Raw genomic sequence first — 19211 nt, forward strand, 5'->3', positions numbered from 1 at the left:
TCTCTTAATACTGTTTATCTTTGACAAGCTTTCAAAGCTGTCAGGCAACCAGCGTCTGGTAGGCACCAGACCTCAGACGCCAGTGCCTGGCACCAACAGTTGAGCAATATACCTTGGCACTGTGCGTGTGACTTCTAAATCATTTGTGCAGGAATTGAACTTCAGCTCCTGACCCCGCCTTGTAAACGCTATTTGAAGGCACTGATTCAGTTCCTGAGTTTCTTATATTCCGTTCACGGCAAGAAATTATATGGTCATATCACGTCTATTATTCGTCTTGGGACTTTATGATGGTCCGTTGTGTTAGGGACTTGTGGCCGCATATCAGTACTCAAGTTATCCATAACATGATTTCCTCCTTCAAACTCAATCCTTTAATTATGATTTTCCTGATTACAAGCTTCGTCTAGATTTCCAGACTTTCTTACTGCTTTTAAGTACACAAGTCGCTAAATAAATATGACACTGAGGAATGTTATCTGAATTTTCTCTTTGAAATGATGTTGGACACATCTTATTGGGACAAAAGTAATCACACACTCGCATGTAAGGTTCGAAAATATTTATTTATAATTTATAAATACAGTTCAAGATAATAAGGCCAATAAATAATGTGTTTTTTTTATTATAAAACTTCTAGATAGTCGAAGCCTTTTGGCAGCTCGAGTCTCAAGAAAGTCAGCTTAGACATATGGTATTCGGAGGATGCAAGAAAGAATAAATGCAGAGAAGGTAAGATCGCAGGCAATAAAGTCTCAAAGTACACCTAAGACAAGTACTAAAGCCAAGGAGACAAAAGTATTAAAAATGAAAGCAGCTAACATTAAATTTTAAGGTAATTGAAGGCATCAAGGATCCATAACATTAATATACCAGGAAGCAAGGACACCACCCAATTAAAATCTTATCTCTTTAAAGCTAATAATGTTTACAATTCATTCAGAATATTTTCTGAGTAATAAGGTATCCAGGAGCCTACGTGACCCAGCAATTAAAACATTACAAGTTTGGTTACAATACTGAAGGTGGGTAGAGACTCAATAACAGGTGATACAGTTCTCATTAGCAAGAAGACAGTTCAGAATAAATTAAAAATTGTGTTTTACCTAAAAAGTAATTAGAATTTCAGAATCACTGAAATTCAGTGATTCTAGGAAGCTAATATCAGGGCAAGTAGTATCTCCCATGCGTTTCTAGACTGCAGCTTGCTTCTAGGCAATCTTTTTTTTAAAGACAGTCAAGCAGACAACCTAAGGTTGAACGTAACTATTTGGTGGTACAGGGACGGAGTACGCTGATGTAGGGAGGAAGGGGGAAGGGGCTGCGGCTTCCGCCTCCTAGTTAGCTGCCTCGATCTGGGCAATGGTAAGGGCGGGACCACGGGCAGCAGGTCGGACTTAGCATTATTTATAGTCATTAGAGTCGACCGCGAAGTTCATCTCTCCCGGAGTGCCGTCGGGGAAGCTGAACCTGTGGCCAGGAGACAACAAAAGACGCAGGTTTACAACAGATATATGTGTACTACTTCCTATATATGATAACGTTCACCATGCAGGGAATTATAATTTCCACTACCCGCCAGGTTGAGCAATGTGTGGCGAGTCGTTTATCGTCATGAGATATAATCCACAGTATAGTGTGAACAATACAAAACACTTGCAAGAATGCAAGTGTTTTCCGGCTAAAATTGTAAGTCTCTAGTCTGGCATTCTAGACGGTTACACTGACTGGCTTGTGTAGGCTCACTCTAGTAAGTACAGCTGCCTTCACTGACAGATACTCAAGACAGAATTAGTAAGTGGAAAGTTCCAGTCTGTCCTAAGTGGGACATTATTCTAGCCAGACTGAGGCGTCGAGGGACACGGATACTCACGAATATCCTCCCTGGGCACCCGCGGCGCCATTCTCTCCCGAGAGGGTGCCCTGCTCCTGACGACTGGTGCCGCCAGGACCCTTGAAGTCGATGTTGTATGTCCCCTCCGCGTCAGGTCCCTCGCCACTGTTAGTTTCGACCTGAACCTGGAAACTCGGGCGTTCTGGATTGTCGTAGGTTTGTGACTGTGGGGGAGGAGACTGAGGGTCGTATTGCGGTGGTAGGTACTGGGGATACTGGGCGATCGCCACCGTCACACCCAGCAACAACAGCGTCATCTGAAACAAATTAAAATTAAATGTTTTGCTGTCTAGCTATAGTCGCTGACAGCAGAACTAGAGAAACACATGTAGGGTATTAACCCTTAAACTGCTACATATACCAATTGGTATATGGTGGTATACAGACACGTCACGTCCAATACAACTGTATCACTAAAGGAAACAGAGCAATGCGTTCTAATTATTTGTCCCTAAAATTGCCGAGAATTTCATCTCCTTAGCTGATATTAACTAATAATAATAATAATAATAATAACAATAATTAATGTATGGTAAACTGCTCCTCTGGTGAACCCATATCAGGAAATTCCGTTTGTTAACTCGGTGGACAGAGGCTGTTACACTCTGTGAAATTTAACATTTAAAGAATGGAACTGGGTCTTCATGTTGGGTGAGCAATTGAATGTGTGGTCAAGACGTGTGTGTGTTGGAGATACCGACACAGACAGCAGCCATAAACCAGTACGACTTCTAGCTACTCATTACAACTAACGTTTGTGTTCCAGACAACAAACAGCACCAACTAACTCAGGAATACGATACAGCGAACGATAAGACAACGTAGCTGACTGTCTATGTCTCAACTGAGGGACAGCGTGTGTTGTACAGTATCCCATCAGTCTACTCAGTGCCGGAGTGAGTTGTACAGTATCCCACCAGTCCACTCAGTGTCGGAGTGAGTTGTACAGTATCCCACCAGTCCACTCAGTGTCGGAGTGAGTTGTACAGTATCCCACCAGTTCACTCAGTGCCGGAGTGAGTTGTACAGTATCCCACCAGTCCACTCAGTGTCGGAGTGAGTTGTACAGTATCCCACCAGTCCACTCAGTGCCGGAGTGAGTTGTACAGTATCCCACCAGTCCACTCAGTGCCGGAGTGAGTTGTACAGTATCCCACCAGTCCACTCAGTGCCGGAGTGAGTTGTACAGTATCCCACCAGTCCACTCAGTGTCGGAGTGAGTTGTACAGTATCCCACCAGTCCACTCAGTGCCGGAGTGAGTTGTACAGTATCCCACCAGTCTACTCAGGGCAGGAGTGTGTTGCACAGTGGCCAACTTACCACCTTCATCCTGCTGATGGTCCCGGGGTGACAAGTGAGGCTCTTCATCCTGCCCAGCTCTTATATAGCCGGAGGTGGCTGGAGTGTTTGTCTTTGAGCCGCCACGAGAACGTGGCTTTATTGTTTATGCCTTGTCGTCAGGTGCTCCAGCCTCTATGTGCACTCGCCTACAAGTTCTCACCTAGGTGTACTCTCGTAAATGTTCTCACCTTGATGTGTTTACAAGCACGAGTATCTGCTCCTACTGTGTAATGACTTTTTGTCTGATTTTGCTATTATCGTATTTTCATTTAAAGCTGTGTTTCAAATTGGTCTTGACAACTTCCTCATCTATGATGTTCTATATATTTACGAGTCCTAAACTATGATGTTCTATATGTTTACGAGTCCTAAACTATGATGTTCTATATATTTACGAGTCCTAAACTATGATGTTCTATATGTTTACGAGTCCTAAACTATGATGTTCTATATATTTACGAGTCCTAAACTATGATGTTCTATATATTTACGAGTCCTAAACTATGATGTTCTATATATTTACGAGTCCTAAACTATGATGTTCTATATGTTTACGAGTCCTAAACTATGATGTTCTATATATTTACGAGTCCTAAACTATGATGTTCTATATATTTACGAGTCCTAAACTATGATGTTCTATATATTTATGAGTCCTAAACTCTGATGCTCTATATATTTACGACTCCTGAGTCCCCTTGGCTTAGGATGATCCTAAGACATGATGCATGTCTTAGGATCTTTTCATGGTTTGTTTCGAGTTTCTTTAGGCAAGCGTGACATGCTTGTGCTGCATTCACAGGAGTTCGTCTTACATACGGAGTACATAGCGTTAGAAAGGCTTCTTTGTATCATTTCCTGAAGGCTATATAGACGTTGGTGAGTTTATCATGAACTGTCTGTGATAATTGGTTGTTGCTTCTAATGTCAGATTTAGAGTTATATCTTCTTCTAAGTTTTAGTTTTTTTCATGAAATAGGGAAACTGGATTCCATTCATGAATACTGAATATGATGCGTTCTCACTAATATTCACATTCTCATAACATGTACTTGGCTGGGGTTAAAATGTTTATCCACTTAGCAAAGCATCTCTGAAGAGACTAATTCATCTGACAATATCTTGAGGTTATCTTGAGATGATTTCGGGGCTTTAGTGTCCCCGCGGCCCGGTCCTCGACCAGGCCTCCACCCCCAGGAAGCAGCCTGTGACAGCTGACTAACACCCAGGTACCTATTTTACTGCTAGGTAACAGGGGCATAGGGTGAAAGAAACTCTGCCTATTGTTTCTCGCCGGCGCCTGGGATCGAACCCAGGACCACAGGATCACAAGTCCAGCGTGGCTCCCTCTATAGACTGGCAATATACTATACTCTCCACAGTTCTGATCCTTTTAATAAGTTTAGCCTCGTCAACTAATATTGATAAAATGAAGCTGACTTCCTCTGTTAAATCGTTCACGTATATTGTGCATGATGGCCCCTGGTACGTGCTTTATTGTGCATGATGGGCCCCCTGGTACGTGCTTTATTGTGCATGATGGCCCCCTGGTACGTGCTTTATTCATTGTCTCTCCATTGGCATATCTGTCTGCTTTCTGTGGTTCTTTGCCTCCTTACTGAAAGGTTCTCCTTCACTCGACTTACCTCCCTGCCTGATGCACCAACCAGCTTTGTTTACTGTGCCCGAAGAGTCGCTTGTTAGGAACACTGACAATAGCTTTCTGGTAATCCATTAAAAGTAAAGTCTTCCCAATCCTCTCTCTCTCTCTCTCTCTCTCTCTCTCTCTCTCTCTCTCTCTCTCTCTCTCTCTCTCTCTCTCTCTCTCTCTCTCTCTCTCTTCTCTCTCTCTCTTCTCTCTCTCTCTCTCTCTCTCTCTCTCTCTCTCTCTCTCTCTCTCTCTCTCTCTCTCTCTCTCTCTCTCTCTCTCTCTCTCTCTCTTTCTCTCTCTCTCTCTTTCTCTCTCTCTCTCTCTCTCTCTCTCTCTCTCTCTCTCTCTCTCTCTCTCTCTCTCTCTCTCTCTCTCTCTCTCTCTCTCTCTCTCTCTCTCTCTCTTCTCTCTCTCTCTCTCTCTCTCTCTCTCTCTCTCTCTCTCTCTCTCTCTCTCTCTCTCTCTCTCTCTCTCTCTCTCTTCTCTCTCTCTCTCTCTCTCTCCTTCTCTCTCTCTCTCTCTCTCTCCTTTTCGATTGGTGTCATCTCACAGTTGGTCGAACGGGATTTACTTTCGCTGAATCCAGGTTAATGTTTGGAAATAAAATTCATAAGTTCCAAGTATTCATAAGTACTGTGTGTGTACATTGTGTGACGTGCTCACAAGAGCATAAGAGAACTGACAGGGTGGACAAAGATGGATTATTTAACACGGGAGGTACATGCACAAGGGGACACAGGTGGAAGCTGAGTACCCAAATGAGCCACAGAGACAATAGAAAGAACTTTTTCAGTGTCAGAGTAGTTAGTAAAGGGAATGTACTAGGAAGTGATGTGGTGGAGGCAGATTTCATATACAACTTCAAATGTAGATATGATAGAGCTCGAGAAACTCAGGAATCTGTACACCAGTAGATTGACGGTTGAGAGGCAGGACTAAAGAACCGTAGCTAAACACTCGCTAGCACAACTAGGTGAGTACAACTAGGAGAGTACACACACACACATCTCCAGGAAGCAGCCCGTAGCAGCTGTCAAGTACCTATTTTCTGCTAGGTGAACATTGGCATTAGGGTGAAAGAAACTTTGGCCGTTTGTTTCTGCTTCTGCCAGGGGTCGAACCCGGGCCTTTAGGACTACGACCCCAGAGCGTTGTCCACTCAGCCGCGAGGTCTCCAAGGTTGTATTCGCCTAGTTTTGCTTGCGAGGGTTGAGCTCTAGCTCTTTGCTCCCGCCTCTCAACTGTCAATCAACTGATATACAGGTTCCTGAGCCTATTGGGCTCTATCATAGCTACACTTGAAACTGTGTATGGAGTCTGTCTCCACCACATCACTGCCTAATACATTCCATTTGTCAACCACTCTGACACTAAAAAAAAAAATCTTTCTAACATATCTATGGCTTAATTTGGCACTTAGTTTCCACCTGTGTCCCCTAGTGCGTGTGCCCCTTGTGTTAAATAGCCTGTCTTTATCTGCCCTATCGATTCCTTTGAGATTCTTGTATGTGGTGATCATGTCCCCTCTAACTCTTCAGTCTTCCAGCGACGTGAGGTTTAATTCCCGTAATCTCTTCTCCTAGCTTATACCTCTCAGTTCGGCTACTAGTCTGGTGGCACACCTTTGAACCTGAACCTTTGCTTGACTAGATATGGACTCCATACTGGAGCTTCATACTCCAGGATTGGTGTGACAAATGTGGTATACAAAGTTTTTGTATACCACATATATTAGCTATTAACATTTAGCTATTAACCCTGTTCTCTGTCCATTACTTATTTGAAAGCTCATTACTTATTTGAAAGCTCAAAGTTCCCAAAGTTCTCATATCATATTCCCTTTACATGAAGAATGCGTATTTCCAGGAGCTCGTTCTAGTAGCTGTCTAGGGAATGTCTAGGTATTTCTTGCTAGATCGTCCCTAGTGTTAGGCTCTAGTGACTTCACATCAACACTCAAATTATCCATAAGATGGTTGTTTCCTTCAAACTCATTCCCTTAGTTATGATTTCACTGATGTCAAGCTTTGTCTAGAGTTCCAGACTTTGTTATTGCTTTAAAGCACACAAGACGCCAAATAAATATGATTCAGAAATATTATATTTTCTCTTTAGAGAAAATCTTATTGGGGCAAAGTAGTCACACTCGCATGAAAGGCACAAATATATATTTTTTTATAATTTAAAGATGCAGTATAAGATAATGTCAATAAATAATTATGTTTTCGTATTGTATAAGTCGTATAGACAGTCGAAGTTCTTGTTAGCTAGTCTCGTGAAGCGAGGGAAAACAATTTAGATATATGTATTATTCCGAGGATGCAAGAAGGAATAAATGCAGCGAAGGTAAGAACGCAGACATTAGAGTCTCAAAAAGCAAGAATCAAAGGCAAGTACTGAAGCTGAGGAGTCAAAAAGAAGCAGAATTGAAAGCAGCTTAACATTCAAATCTGATATAACTGAAGGCAGTCAGGATCCCTGACATTATTCCAGGAAGCAAAGGCACCACCCAATGAAAGTCTGAACCCTTTAGAGCCAGGTCTGCTTAAGGAATATTCTCTAAGCAAGAAAGTATCCGAAAACTTGTATCACTGTCTTACGGCGTCGCAGGAGCATTCGTGACCCAGCAACTAAGGCATTCTAAGTTTGATTACACTGTTGAAGGTGGATGGAGTCTCAACAACAGCTGATACAGCTCTTTCCACTAAAGTTAGAGAAGTTGAAGTCTCGGGCAATTAGGCACTCCAGTATTATTTGAAGCGTTTAAGTTGAAAAATAATAATTTAAAAGCTGAAATTTGAAGTGTTTCAAGGAAGATAATGTCAGGGTAGGTAGCATACCCCTATGCGTCTCTAGACTGCAGCTTACTTCCATGCAATCTTTTCTTAAACAAAGACAGTCAAGCAGGCAGCTAAGGTTGAATGTAATAGGTCGATGGTGCAGGGACGGAGTACACTGGTGCAGGGGGAGAAGCGGCTGCAGCTTCTGCCTCTTTTTTAGCTGCCTCGATCTGGGCAATGGCGTGGGCAGGCAAGGGCGGACCCACGGGCAGCAGGGCGGACTGCACATTGAAGCCATTAGCGTCGGCCACGAAGGTGAACTGACCCGGAGTCCCATCGGGGAAGGTGAACCTGTGGCCAGGAGACAACACCAGACGCAGGTTTACAACAGATATATGTGTACTACTTCCTATATATGATAATGTTCACCATGCAAGGAACTATAATTTCCACGACCCGCCAGGCTGAACAATATGTGGCGAGTCGTTTATCGTCATGAGTATTTAGACACAATGCAGTTAAAGTGTGAACAGCTATACCAGTGAACAAATGCACCACATACACCAAAGTGGCGTATATGTAGCTATACAAGTGTTTCCAGTCCAAATTTGCCTTTTGTTCTGCTACCTTGCAGAGGTGCAGCACAGTTTGACAGTCAAGACAGTCAAACTGACTAGCTTATAATGAACGTACAACTGACAGGCACTGGAGACAGCACCCGTAAGTGGAAGGCGCCAGTCTCTCCTCTTAAATGAGAGAGGAGGATCATTCATACACTGAGAACTGCCAGACTGAGGCGTCGAGGGACAGGATACTCACGACCATCCTCCCTGGGTAGCCACGGCGCCAGTCTCTCCCTGGGGGGCGCCCTGCTCCTGACGACTGGTGCCGTCAGCTCCCGCGACGTTGAAGCTGTATTTCCCTTCCGCATCAGGTTCCTGGCGTTCGTTAGTTGTGATCTCGACCTGGGGCTTTACGGCTTCTGGGGTGCCGTAGATTGGTGGTGGTGGGGGAGGAGGAGGTGGTGGGGGTGGCTCTGTTATGACGTATCCTTTAGGTGGGGGTGGGGGAGGAGGTGGGGGTGGTGGGGGAGGAGGTGGAGGTGGTGGGGGAGGTGGTGGTGGTGGTGGGGGAGGAGGAGGTGGTGGGGGAGGCTCTGTTATGACGTATCCTTTAGGTGGGGGTGGGGGAGGAGGTGGGGGAGGTGGTGGTGGTGGTGGTGGGGGAGGAGGAGGTGGTGGGGGAGGCTCTGTGATGACGTATCCTTTAGGTGGTGGTGGGGGTGGGGGAGGAGGTGGTGGTGGTGGTGGGGGAGGAGGAGGTGGTGGGGGAGGCTCTGTTATGACGTATCCTTTAGGTGGTGGTGGGGGAGGAGGTGGTGGTGGTGGTGGTGGGGGAGGTGGAGGTGGTGGGGGAGGCTCTGTTATGACGTATCCTGGTGGTGGGGGTGGGGGTGGTGGTGTAGGTGGTGGTAGAGAGTACTGGGGAGCGGCGATCGCCACCCCCAGCCCCAGCAATAACAACACAAGCTGAAACAGAACACATAAACATTATATTTTTTGTTACAAACTCTTCCTAGACCTCTCAACGAAACCAATAGATTATCTGACTCCACCCGAGCCAGTATGTTCGGCTGTAGGGACTGATAAACACATCCAATGTATTAACCCCTACACTGCGGTGAACGTCAATTAATACATCACCTTAGTGTGATTTGTTTGTGTAGTTACAACGCCAGTTAACTTTATTAGTCTCCGTGGCGTAGTGGTAAGACACTCGCCTGGCGTTCCGCGAGCGCTTTGTCATGAGTTCGTATCCTGGCCGGGGAGGATTTACTGGGCGCAAATCCTTAACTGTAGCCTCTGTTTAACTCAACAGTAAAATGTGTACTTGGTTGTAACAACGATTCTTCGCGGCGGGGATCGTATTCCAGGGACCTGCCCGAAACGCTACGCGTACTAGTGGCTCTACAAGAATGTAACAACTCTTCTATATATCTCAAAGAAAAAAAAATTGTAAGGGGACAGAGAATCTCACGGCGTCCAACGTTAATGTTACTCTTTGCACTTCAGAAAATTAATAAAATTAAATTTTGGTCTTATATCTTTTAAATTATTAAACAAAAACTGACATTTCGCTGACTGGCCAAGAACGTTTCTAAAAAATATTCTTAGGTATTTTTTCTTCAGTCGTCCCTATTTAACATGCATTTTCTTTCATATAAGAAAATAAAACAGAATATGGGTTAAAATATAAATACGAGAATCAAAATAATGAAGGAGTTTATATTTGAAAATGCCGCACTCTGACTGCAAGATGGTTAACACACTCTGGTGCTTGGAGTCTTAAGAGATGCATGCACAAACTCCTATAAAAGTAATTTAATCCTAATAGAATCCCCCCAAAAATATGTTCTCATAAAATAGTAAACATGGGAAGATGTCGATGCGTGTGCTGGCGATCGCGACACCGACAGTCGTCTGTTTCTTGGAGAGGGCGATAACCGAAAACATGGAGTTTGTTTCTTATTATACCCGACGTTTGTATTAGAGATAAACACTGCGATATAGTGAACGACAAGCCAACAAATCCATCTGTGCGACACCTGTGTCAAGCCGTCACTGCTGTATGTGTCACTGAGATAAACGTACCAGTAGACAGCGGGCGTGGCAATGTGCCCAGCGCGTGTACTGTGATCAGCTAATAGGGCACTGTGCCCAGCGTGTGTACTGGGGCCAGCTAATGGGGCAATGTGCCCAGCGTGTGTACTGTGACCAGCTAATGGGGCACTGGGGCCAGCTAATGGGGCACTGTGCCCAGTGTGTGTACTGTGACCAGCTAATGGGGCACTGTGCCCAACTCACCGCCTTCATCCTGTCGGCGCTGCTGTGGGTGACAAGTGAGGCTCTCCCACCTCCCCGGCTCTTAAATACCCGTATTGCCTGAAAGTACCTTGAAGGTCCTAGCGGGGCGAGACCTGCATAAGTCTGTCCTCATCTGGTACAGCTGTTTGAGGTACCTGTATGTGTGTGTGTGCTCGCCTAAATGTGGGTGCAGGATCAGGCGTCGTCTCTTTAGCTCCCTCTCCCTTTTCTTTTACAATTTTTCAAGAATTTTTACAATTTACAAATCAAGAATTTACAATTCTTTTCAGTAGCTCAATCTAATTATTTTCGTTGGTTTTCTTGTCTTGTTTACGTTTTAAAATGTGTCTCGACTTCGATAACTTATTCATATAATTCATTTATTTGGGACTCTTAAACTGAAGCACTTCCTTGTGACATCTCTGTGATTCACTTGTCTTCAGTGTCAGTATATTGCTCCGTGTCCTCACCTAGAATCTTGTATATAATTAACATGTTTTCCCCTTATTATGTATTTTCTCTAGTGGTTAGATCAAGTTTGTTTTGGGTGTCTTCCAAGCTCGAGTCCACTTAGGAACGAGCCTTGTTTCATATCTTTCCACATTTTGTCTAGTTTTGATTTGTGCTTCTTTAGGTAGGAGTTGCATGCTGGAGCTGCATACTCAAGAGCGGGTCCCATATAGGTTGTACACAAAGCGCTTGGGTGCCTTCTTTGTCCAAGTTTCTGAAGGCTTGGCCAGATTGGCATACGGGACATTCTGAGTGATAAATATAAACATTTCTTCGCTTGACTTTTTAGTTGTCTAATCCCAAGTCTCATTTTCTAAAGAGGGAAGTTGCCTTCCCTTTGTACTGTTCTGTACTTGAGCCCTTCTCACACCTGTTCCATCCTCATAGCTTTGCAGTTGTTTTGTTTAAAGTCCATTAACCATTATTAAATGAATGAATCTAAGCAAAAGTAAAATTTAGTTAATATAAGTTATATTAAAATGATATAAATTTATCATTTAGTTCAGTTATTTCACTGACAATGTTACTTTATATTTAGTAGAACATTAGCATTTGCAAGAACACATTTATTGAGTCTTTGATCAGTGTTTACATGGCATAAACTTGAGGAGGAGCAGGCAGAGGAGGCCTATAGGTAGGCCCTAGAGAGGGTTGAACACTGGTGCTCTTCGGTCCCAGTGGACCAAAGACCACTGGAAAGGTGGAGCCCAAGAACTGGTGCCTGGCCTTGCATGCAGGGCGCGAGGACACGGCCATACACACATACACATAGTTGCACGTGTGCAACATGTTCATGAGGTGTTATGACAGGCATGTTATGAAAGTCAATTGCAAGTGAAAGTTCAGATCAGCGGGATGGTGTTATTATGTCTCACGCATTACAGGATAGTCCTTCCCTGATGCATGCACACACACGCACACGTACGCACGCGCTTGGCACCTGCTCTTGATAATTACTCGCTCAACCTTTTCAAGGAACCTGAGGCATTTCGCTGGGAACATTTGCTTCATTAGCCCCAACAAAGTGAATTGTTCGGCACAGCAACTTCGTGGCTTCTTGCAGGATCAGCGTTCGATTCCCGGTGGACCAGGTGGGTGCTCAAAGTTTCTTCCTTCCATCCTATCCCAGCTCCCTGACCTAATATCTAAGCTCTCTGACCTAATATCTAAGCTCTCTGACCTAATATCTAAGCTCTCTGACCTAATATCTAAGCTCTCTGACCTAATATCTAAGCTCTCTGACCTAATATCTAAGCTCTCTGACCTAATATCTAAGCTCCCTGACCTAATATCCCAGCTCCCTGACCTAATATCCCAGCTCCCTGACCTAATATCCCAGCTCCCTGACCTAATATCCCAGCTCCCTGACCTAATATCCCAGCTCCCTGACCTAATATCCCAGCTCCCTGACCTAATATCCCAGCTCCCTGACTTAATATCCCAGCTCTCTGACCTAATATCCCAGCTCCCTGACTTAATATCCCAGCTCTCTGACCTAATATCCCAGCTCCCTGACTTAATATCCCAGCTCTCTGACCTAATATCCCAGCTCCTTGTCCTCATATCCTTTCCAAGAGCGATACAGTGATGCCAGCTCAGTGCTTACTCCTTATAATTACCTGATAATCTTTTAGGCTTCAAAATTTTGTATATAAATTTGCTAGTTTGGCTTTTTATTTATTTATTCTGGTTATCGAATGTTTTTACATCACTACTGTTGTTAATTATGGGCTTTTGTATTTCATTACTTTTTTAAGTTCGTAATAATGTCGGAAATTTACGGTTACGTGAGGAAATGTGTTGTAGTTTATACTTAAGGAAAGGAGTTGTTATTATACTTAAGGAAACCAGTCGTAGTTTACAGTTCCTTAAAGGGTTACCTGTTGATGTTTGACCTTAAAGCCAGGCACTCGCAGGAGGGTTATTAAGGTCACTGCAATGCCTAACCGAGCAAGCAGTATGTAGACTTTGGTCCACAACATTGAAATTAAAATTGAAATAAGTTTATTGAGGTAAAATACACACAAAGGGATGAGGTAGCTCAAGCTATTCTCACCCCGTTCAGTACATCGTGTTAATACATACATATAAACACATCACAAACAATAAACATATTACCAAACATTCTGAGAGATAAACATATACATTTCCAACCACAACATTGTCTAATACATTGTCAACATTGCTTATTAATGTAAACTCAGTGGAGTATATACATCAAGAAGCTGTATTTTTTTTTTTTAGTTTTCCTATGGTTTAATAGTTCATGTTTGGTGTCTCCATCCTAGTGAAGTGCGATCTTACTAATAATAAATAACTAGCGTTTGACATTGTCTTATTTTATTGAATTGATCGGAGGAAAAAGCGAGATTCCAGGTTAGTGTAGCCAGGAGCTAACATCAGTACAACTTGCACAATAATGAGGAGACAAGAGGCATTACGGCACAGAATGGGAGGGGGGGGGAAACTACAGCAGAAGTTGACCAGACCACACACTAGAAGTTGAAGGGACGACGACGTTTCGGTCCGTCCTGGACCATTCTCAAGTCGATTGAGAATGGATCGACTTGAGAATGGTCCAGGACAGACCGAAACGTCGTCGTCCCTTCAACTTCTAGTGTGTGTGGTCTGGTCAACATACTTCAGCCACGTTATTGTGACTCATCGCCTGCATACAGCAGAAGTCATCAAGGGAGGGCAGAGGGAGGCAGAGCTGCGCTACATATCCCGCCAAACACACACCGAAACTACGACGTTGGTACAACGTTCGAACAAGTTTTAACACCACCTAACCAGTTATAACAACCAATATAGCAAGTTGTAACAACGTTCTAATACGTCATAAACACGTTAAGCCAAGATGTAACAACTTTATTACAAGTTGTAACAAGCGGAAAATAGAGACAGTTTCGGTTTGTGTTTCCAGGGATAGCCTCGGGTCAAGCACATCACATCTCCCAGTTTCCAGGGATAGCTTCGGGTCAAGCACATCACATCTCCCAGTTTCCAGGGATAGCCTCGGGTCAAGCACATCACATCTCCCAGTTTCCAGGGATAGCTTCGGGTCAAGCACATCACATCTCCCAGTTTCCAGGGATAGCCTCGGGTCAAGCACATCACATCTCCCAGTTTCCAGGGATAGCCTCGGGTCAAGCACATCACATCTCCCAGTTTCCAGGGTTATAGCCTCGGGTCAAGCACATCACATCTCCCAGTTTCCAGGGTTATAGCCTCGGGTCAAGCACATCACATCTCCCAGTTTCCAGGGAGAGCCTCGGGTCAAGCACATCGCATCTCCCAGTTTCCAGGGATAGCCTCGGGTCAAGCACATCACATCTCCCAGTTTCCAGGGAGAGCCTCGGGTCAAGCACATCACATCTCCCAGTTTCCAGGGAGAGCCTCGGGTCAAGCACATCACATCTCCCAGTTTCCAGGGATAGCCTCGGGTCAAGCACATCACATCTCCCACAACACATGTCATGTGCTTTTCAATGTTTCGGTTTGTGTTTCCAGGGATAGCCTCGGGTCAAGCACATCACATCTCCCAGTTTCCAGGGTTATAGCCTCGGGTCAAGCACATCACATCTCCCAGTTTCCAGGGTTATAGCCTCGGGTCAAGCACATCACATCTCCCAGTTTCCAGGGTTATAGCCTCGGGTCAAGCACATCACATCTCCCACAACACATGTCATGTGCTTTTCAATTCAAGGTTGTCCTGGTTAGGGCGGCGGTAAAAGCATATTTCCCCTCTTATGGATTCTACAGTGGAGGCAGCGGATAGTGAGGCTGACTGTTGATAGCTGTGGTGCACACGAGCTGTGGTGCACACAGGCTGTGGTGCACACGGGCTGTGGTGCACACGGGCTGTGGTGCACACAGGCTGTGGTGCACACGAGCTGTGGTGCACACAGGCTGTGGTACACGCGGGCTGTGGTGCACACAGGCTGTGGTGCACACGGGCTGTGGTGCACACAGGTTGTGGTGCACACGGGCTGTGGTGCACACGGGCTGTGGTGCACACGGGCTGTGGTGCACACGGGCTGTGGTGCACACAGGCTGTGGTGCACACGAGCTGTGGTGCACACAGGCTGTAGTACACACGGGCTGTGGTGCACACAGGCTGTGGTGCACAGGGGCTGTGGTGCACACGAGCTGTGGTGCACACGGGCTGTGGTACACACGGGCTGTGGTGCACACAGGCTGTGGTGCACACGAGCTGTGGTGCACACAGGCTGTGGTGCACACAGGCTGTGGTGCACACGAGCTGTGGTGCACACGGGCTGTGGTGCACACAGGCTGTGGTGCACACGAGCTGTGGTGCACACGGGCTGTGGTGCACACAGGCTGTGGTGCACACGAGCTGTGGTGCACACGGGCTGTGGTGCACACGGGCTGTGGTGCACACGGGCTGTGGTGCACACGGGCTGTGGTGCACACGGGTTGTGGTGCACACGGGCTGTGGTACACACAGGCTGTGGTGCACACGGGCTGTGGTACACACGGCTAACGAAGCCAGAGAAGTTGGGTTTCAGAAGTTTGGTTGTAAATTTCAAACAGGTGTTGTTAGTCTAAATGCAAATACTCTCCACTATACGGTGAAGTTTACGGTATTTTGTTAAGAAGAATGAGAGCCGGACTGTAGGAGAGTTCTGGCATAACTGACAACCACTCCATGGAAGCCCTGAACGACAATGAAACCGATGCTTCTAATATTGAACAACATTACTCTTGAGATACCGATACAGGGATTTCATGAAGGGTTATGTGAAGATATAACCGCGACTGCAGTAGAACCATCTATATCAACCCAACTGAAACGCGATACGACAGCCTTAGAGCCAGGTCAGGGATTAGGATACAAGAGGTGCTACTGGAGGCTAAATGGGCGGAATGTTAACTGGAACAGAAGAGTCACTCTGGAGCCAAATGATGTCTATACCTTCTAAGGAGGTCTATAGCAACCGGCAGAGCAACACAACGGAGATGAAAGGAGATTACATACAAAAAACAAAACAAATTGTTAAGGGCAGGAAGCTACCAAGGCCATCTGAACACTTCGAATAGTTTTAGCTCCTCTTTCTCAGTATCCTCACACACGCCCTCCTGCACCTACGGTCTAACCCGACACTCACAAAGTCAACATTGCGAATACTAGAGGTGACTGGGTGCATGGCAAGGCTCCTCATACACTTGCAAGAGTTTGGACTAAAATCTTCACCATAACTGTAAAGTTACAATGTGTTTGATGCACATTTTTGATAATCTAGAGCAGTCAGTTTCTTCCAAGCTTTTCTGGACTCTCAGCCCTATTTTCTAATAGTCCAAAGACCTGACATCTTCTGCCACTCATTGGTGATTGGCAAAAATTGACTAATCAGGATACTCACCACTTGGTAATTCTCGATGATTCAGAAATACTAGTCCTCAGAATTTAGATTCCGTGATGATCCACCGCACAACATTTGAAGTAGTGAGTAAAGGGGGACATTCAGGGGGAGACTCGGCTAGATAATCTTGACTTTATGATGCTCTTTACAAAACTTTAACTAACAACGCACTACAATCACCTTCTGTTGTTGATTGTTCAATAAATCCCTGAACTATATATTTAACAGATCTTTAACCCTGTCCATGGAGGACAGAAGAAAATTTATATATGTATACTGGTTGGCACTGTAAATGTGTGGCCACGTCTGAACTAGAAAATAATAATAATAAAAAATAAAAGCGCTTAGGGGTTACTATAGGAAAACTATCTTCCTCGACCCTGACACAATTTCGTAGACTCGATCGACGTGTTAATATACAAATACTGTGGTTCGCAGTTCAGTTCTCAGCAACTCGACATGACACAGGTTTCTAGTGAGGCGACACTGTCATGTCAGCGTCATGTTACTTTCTAGTTTGGTTGCTATTTTTTTTCATGTATTCACCGTAAAGGACCTTTCTCCAACCTTATTCCCACTAATGTGAATTAGCTTTTTTTGTATTACAAACTTTTCAGAGCAGACTCAGTGAAGTAGAGTGTATTACAGTTTACTTTAATAACAAAACACGATGACTGCTTCCTCCTTTAGATACAACAGCAGTGGACTTTAGAGTCAATATACTTCAATATCTTCAGGAAATAGACTTACAAGAAACGAGCTATTTCACTATTATCCCCATCATAACAGAATATGGCGATTAGTCTTTCACACAGGATTCAAGTTTTGAAACCTGTCGTTTCTTGAAGACAAGAGAATGAAGAGCCGACTGCATCTTCCTGGACTGTCAGAGCGCCATGGATACAGTTCCACAAGTACAAGTACCTGGACGCATGTTGAACTGGATAAAAAAAACTACATATCAAACAAGAAGCAGAAAATGACCCTGGAAAGATGAAAGTGGAGAGCCGAAACAAGAGAAGTGCCTCAGGAATCAACACAATGATGGGCGTGGCCGCATTTGATGCCTCGCCCGACGAGCGTCGAGAATATTGGAACCAGATTACCCTGCCAATTCGACATAGTAACTACCTACCTCAGCACATCAGTGTAGACTGTATATATATTGTTCTATATTTTGTAGTCACTTTCTTCCTACCTCTGAAGTTTCAAAGTTGAATATTCGTGTCAGAATATTTGATGGTTTAGTGTTGGGAATAAGGCCTTTTAGTCTCTGGAGGGTTATTAAGGCCCCCACAACTGGATATTGTGGAGGCCTTACTGACCAGCCAGAAAGCATACTTTTAGTCCACAATATAGACCAGGACTAAAGTAAACTGTATACATACCGTGAATGGTGTGTGTGTATAGTTACACAGTTCGCTGCACAGGTCCCGTGTAATTACTGACAAACTCTTCGTTTCATTCAATAACGGTTGTCTGCAAGAAGGACTGCTTCTAAACTATACTAATCATATATAATTTATTAGATGGGGTACCCGGCGGTGCTCGGGTCGTGCTCCCCACCTATCCGCCCCCTCTCTCTGGTTTCTCTTCGAATCCCCTCCCCCCTCCTCTCTCTCTCTCTCTCTCTCTCTCTCTCTCTCTCTCTCTCTCTCTCTCTCTCTCTCTCTCTCTCTCTCTCTCTCTCTCTCTCAGAAGTTGTAATATTGTTGCTTAAATGAATTAAGCCTGGTTGACGACCGGGCCGCGGGGACGCTAAGCCCCGGAAGCACCTCAAGGTAACCTCAAGGTATGTTAACCTTTCGAGTAAACCATATAAATTGCAGGGGGTTGCTATAGGTGCAGATATTTCTTAAATGGTGACACTTGGGCGACCCATGACTACACTTGGTTATTCACATAACCGTTTGTGTTTCATGTTGGACAGTTGGGTGAGTTGAGCCGCAAGGTCTCGCCTCCTAGTTCGGACAGACACACACACACATTCTATCTTAGAGATGAAAAAAATATATATATACATAATATAATATAATACAATATAATTTCATGTGACGTTCTTTACGGTGAGCCATTCAGTTTGGAGTTTGAAAGGATCAATGAAGCTAATAGGCAGGTTTGTATATATATATATATATATATATATATATATATATATATATATATATATATATATATATTTATATATATATATATATATATATATATATATATATATATATATTGTGTTTAATCGTTGTAATTTTATAATGCATGAAAAATAATAAAAGGCCGGCTACCCACTCGTGCCTTATATTAAAACTTACTCGTTCTTAAGTCTGGTTTAGTGTTAACTAGCCAAGACTGCACACATTTACTTTTCAGGAAAAAAATATGGAATTGTAATAGGTTTTGCACACATACATAAATGGAACGAAAGAAAGCACACGTGTTAGATAAATAATAATTTATTTATAATTTAAAATTACACCACTGTATAATTACAATAAATAATTACATTTAAGCACTGAATATCTCCAAAGCCGTCAAGGTCACTTGCTTGTGGAGTCGTAGTTATTGTGGAAGTTAGGTTATGAGTCAGGTTAGGGATACAAGCAGCAAGGATCACACAGCAGTTAAGATAAAAAGCATCTTAATGCTCAATAAGCAAGACTAAAGCAAGCACGCCTAAAATCTTAAGACAGCAAGGACCGAAGGCAGTTAAATAATGAACACTGCTATTTTCAAAGGCAGTCATAATGTTAATCATTACCAGGCAGTTAGGAACCGCACAATTAATATTT

At 44.1% G+C, this 19211-nt stretch overlaps 2 protein-coding genes across 2 annotated transcripts in view; one reads left to right on the forward strand and one right to left on the reverse strand.

Annotated features, from left to right (window-relative positions):
• The window catches only part of LOC123746312 (uncharacterized), a 132604-nt gene that overhangs the window by 36680 nt on the left and 76713 nt on the right, over positions 1–19211 (forward strand). The window lies entirely within an intron of this gene.
• LOC123746310 (endocuticle structural glycoprotein SgAbd-2) lies at positions 548–3358 on the reverse strand. Its single transcript, XM_045727699.2, has 3 exons — positions 3216–3358; positions 1874–2151; positions 548–1470 (listed from the first exon to the last, which is right to left on the reverse strand). The coding sequence occupies exons 1-3, from the start codon at positions 3261–3263 to the stop codon at positions 1404–1406; spliced, it is 393 nt and encodes a 130-aa protein (XP_045583655.2). The 5' UTR covers positions 3264–3358; the 3' UTR covers positions 548–1403.

Source organism: Procambarus clarkii, chromosome 80, assembly GCF_040958095.1.
Source record: "Procambarus clarkii isolate CNS0578487 chromosome 80, FALCON_Pclarkii_2.0, whole genome shotgun sequence".
NCBI classification, from domain to species: domain Eukaryota; kingdom Metazoa; phylum Arthropoda; class Malacostraca; order Decapoda; family Cambaridae; genus Procambarus; species Procambarus clarkii.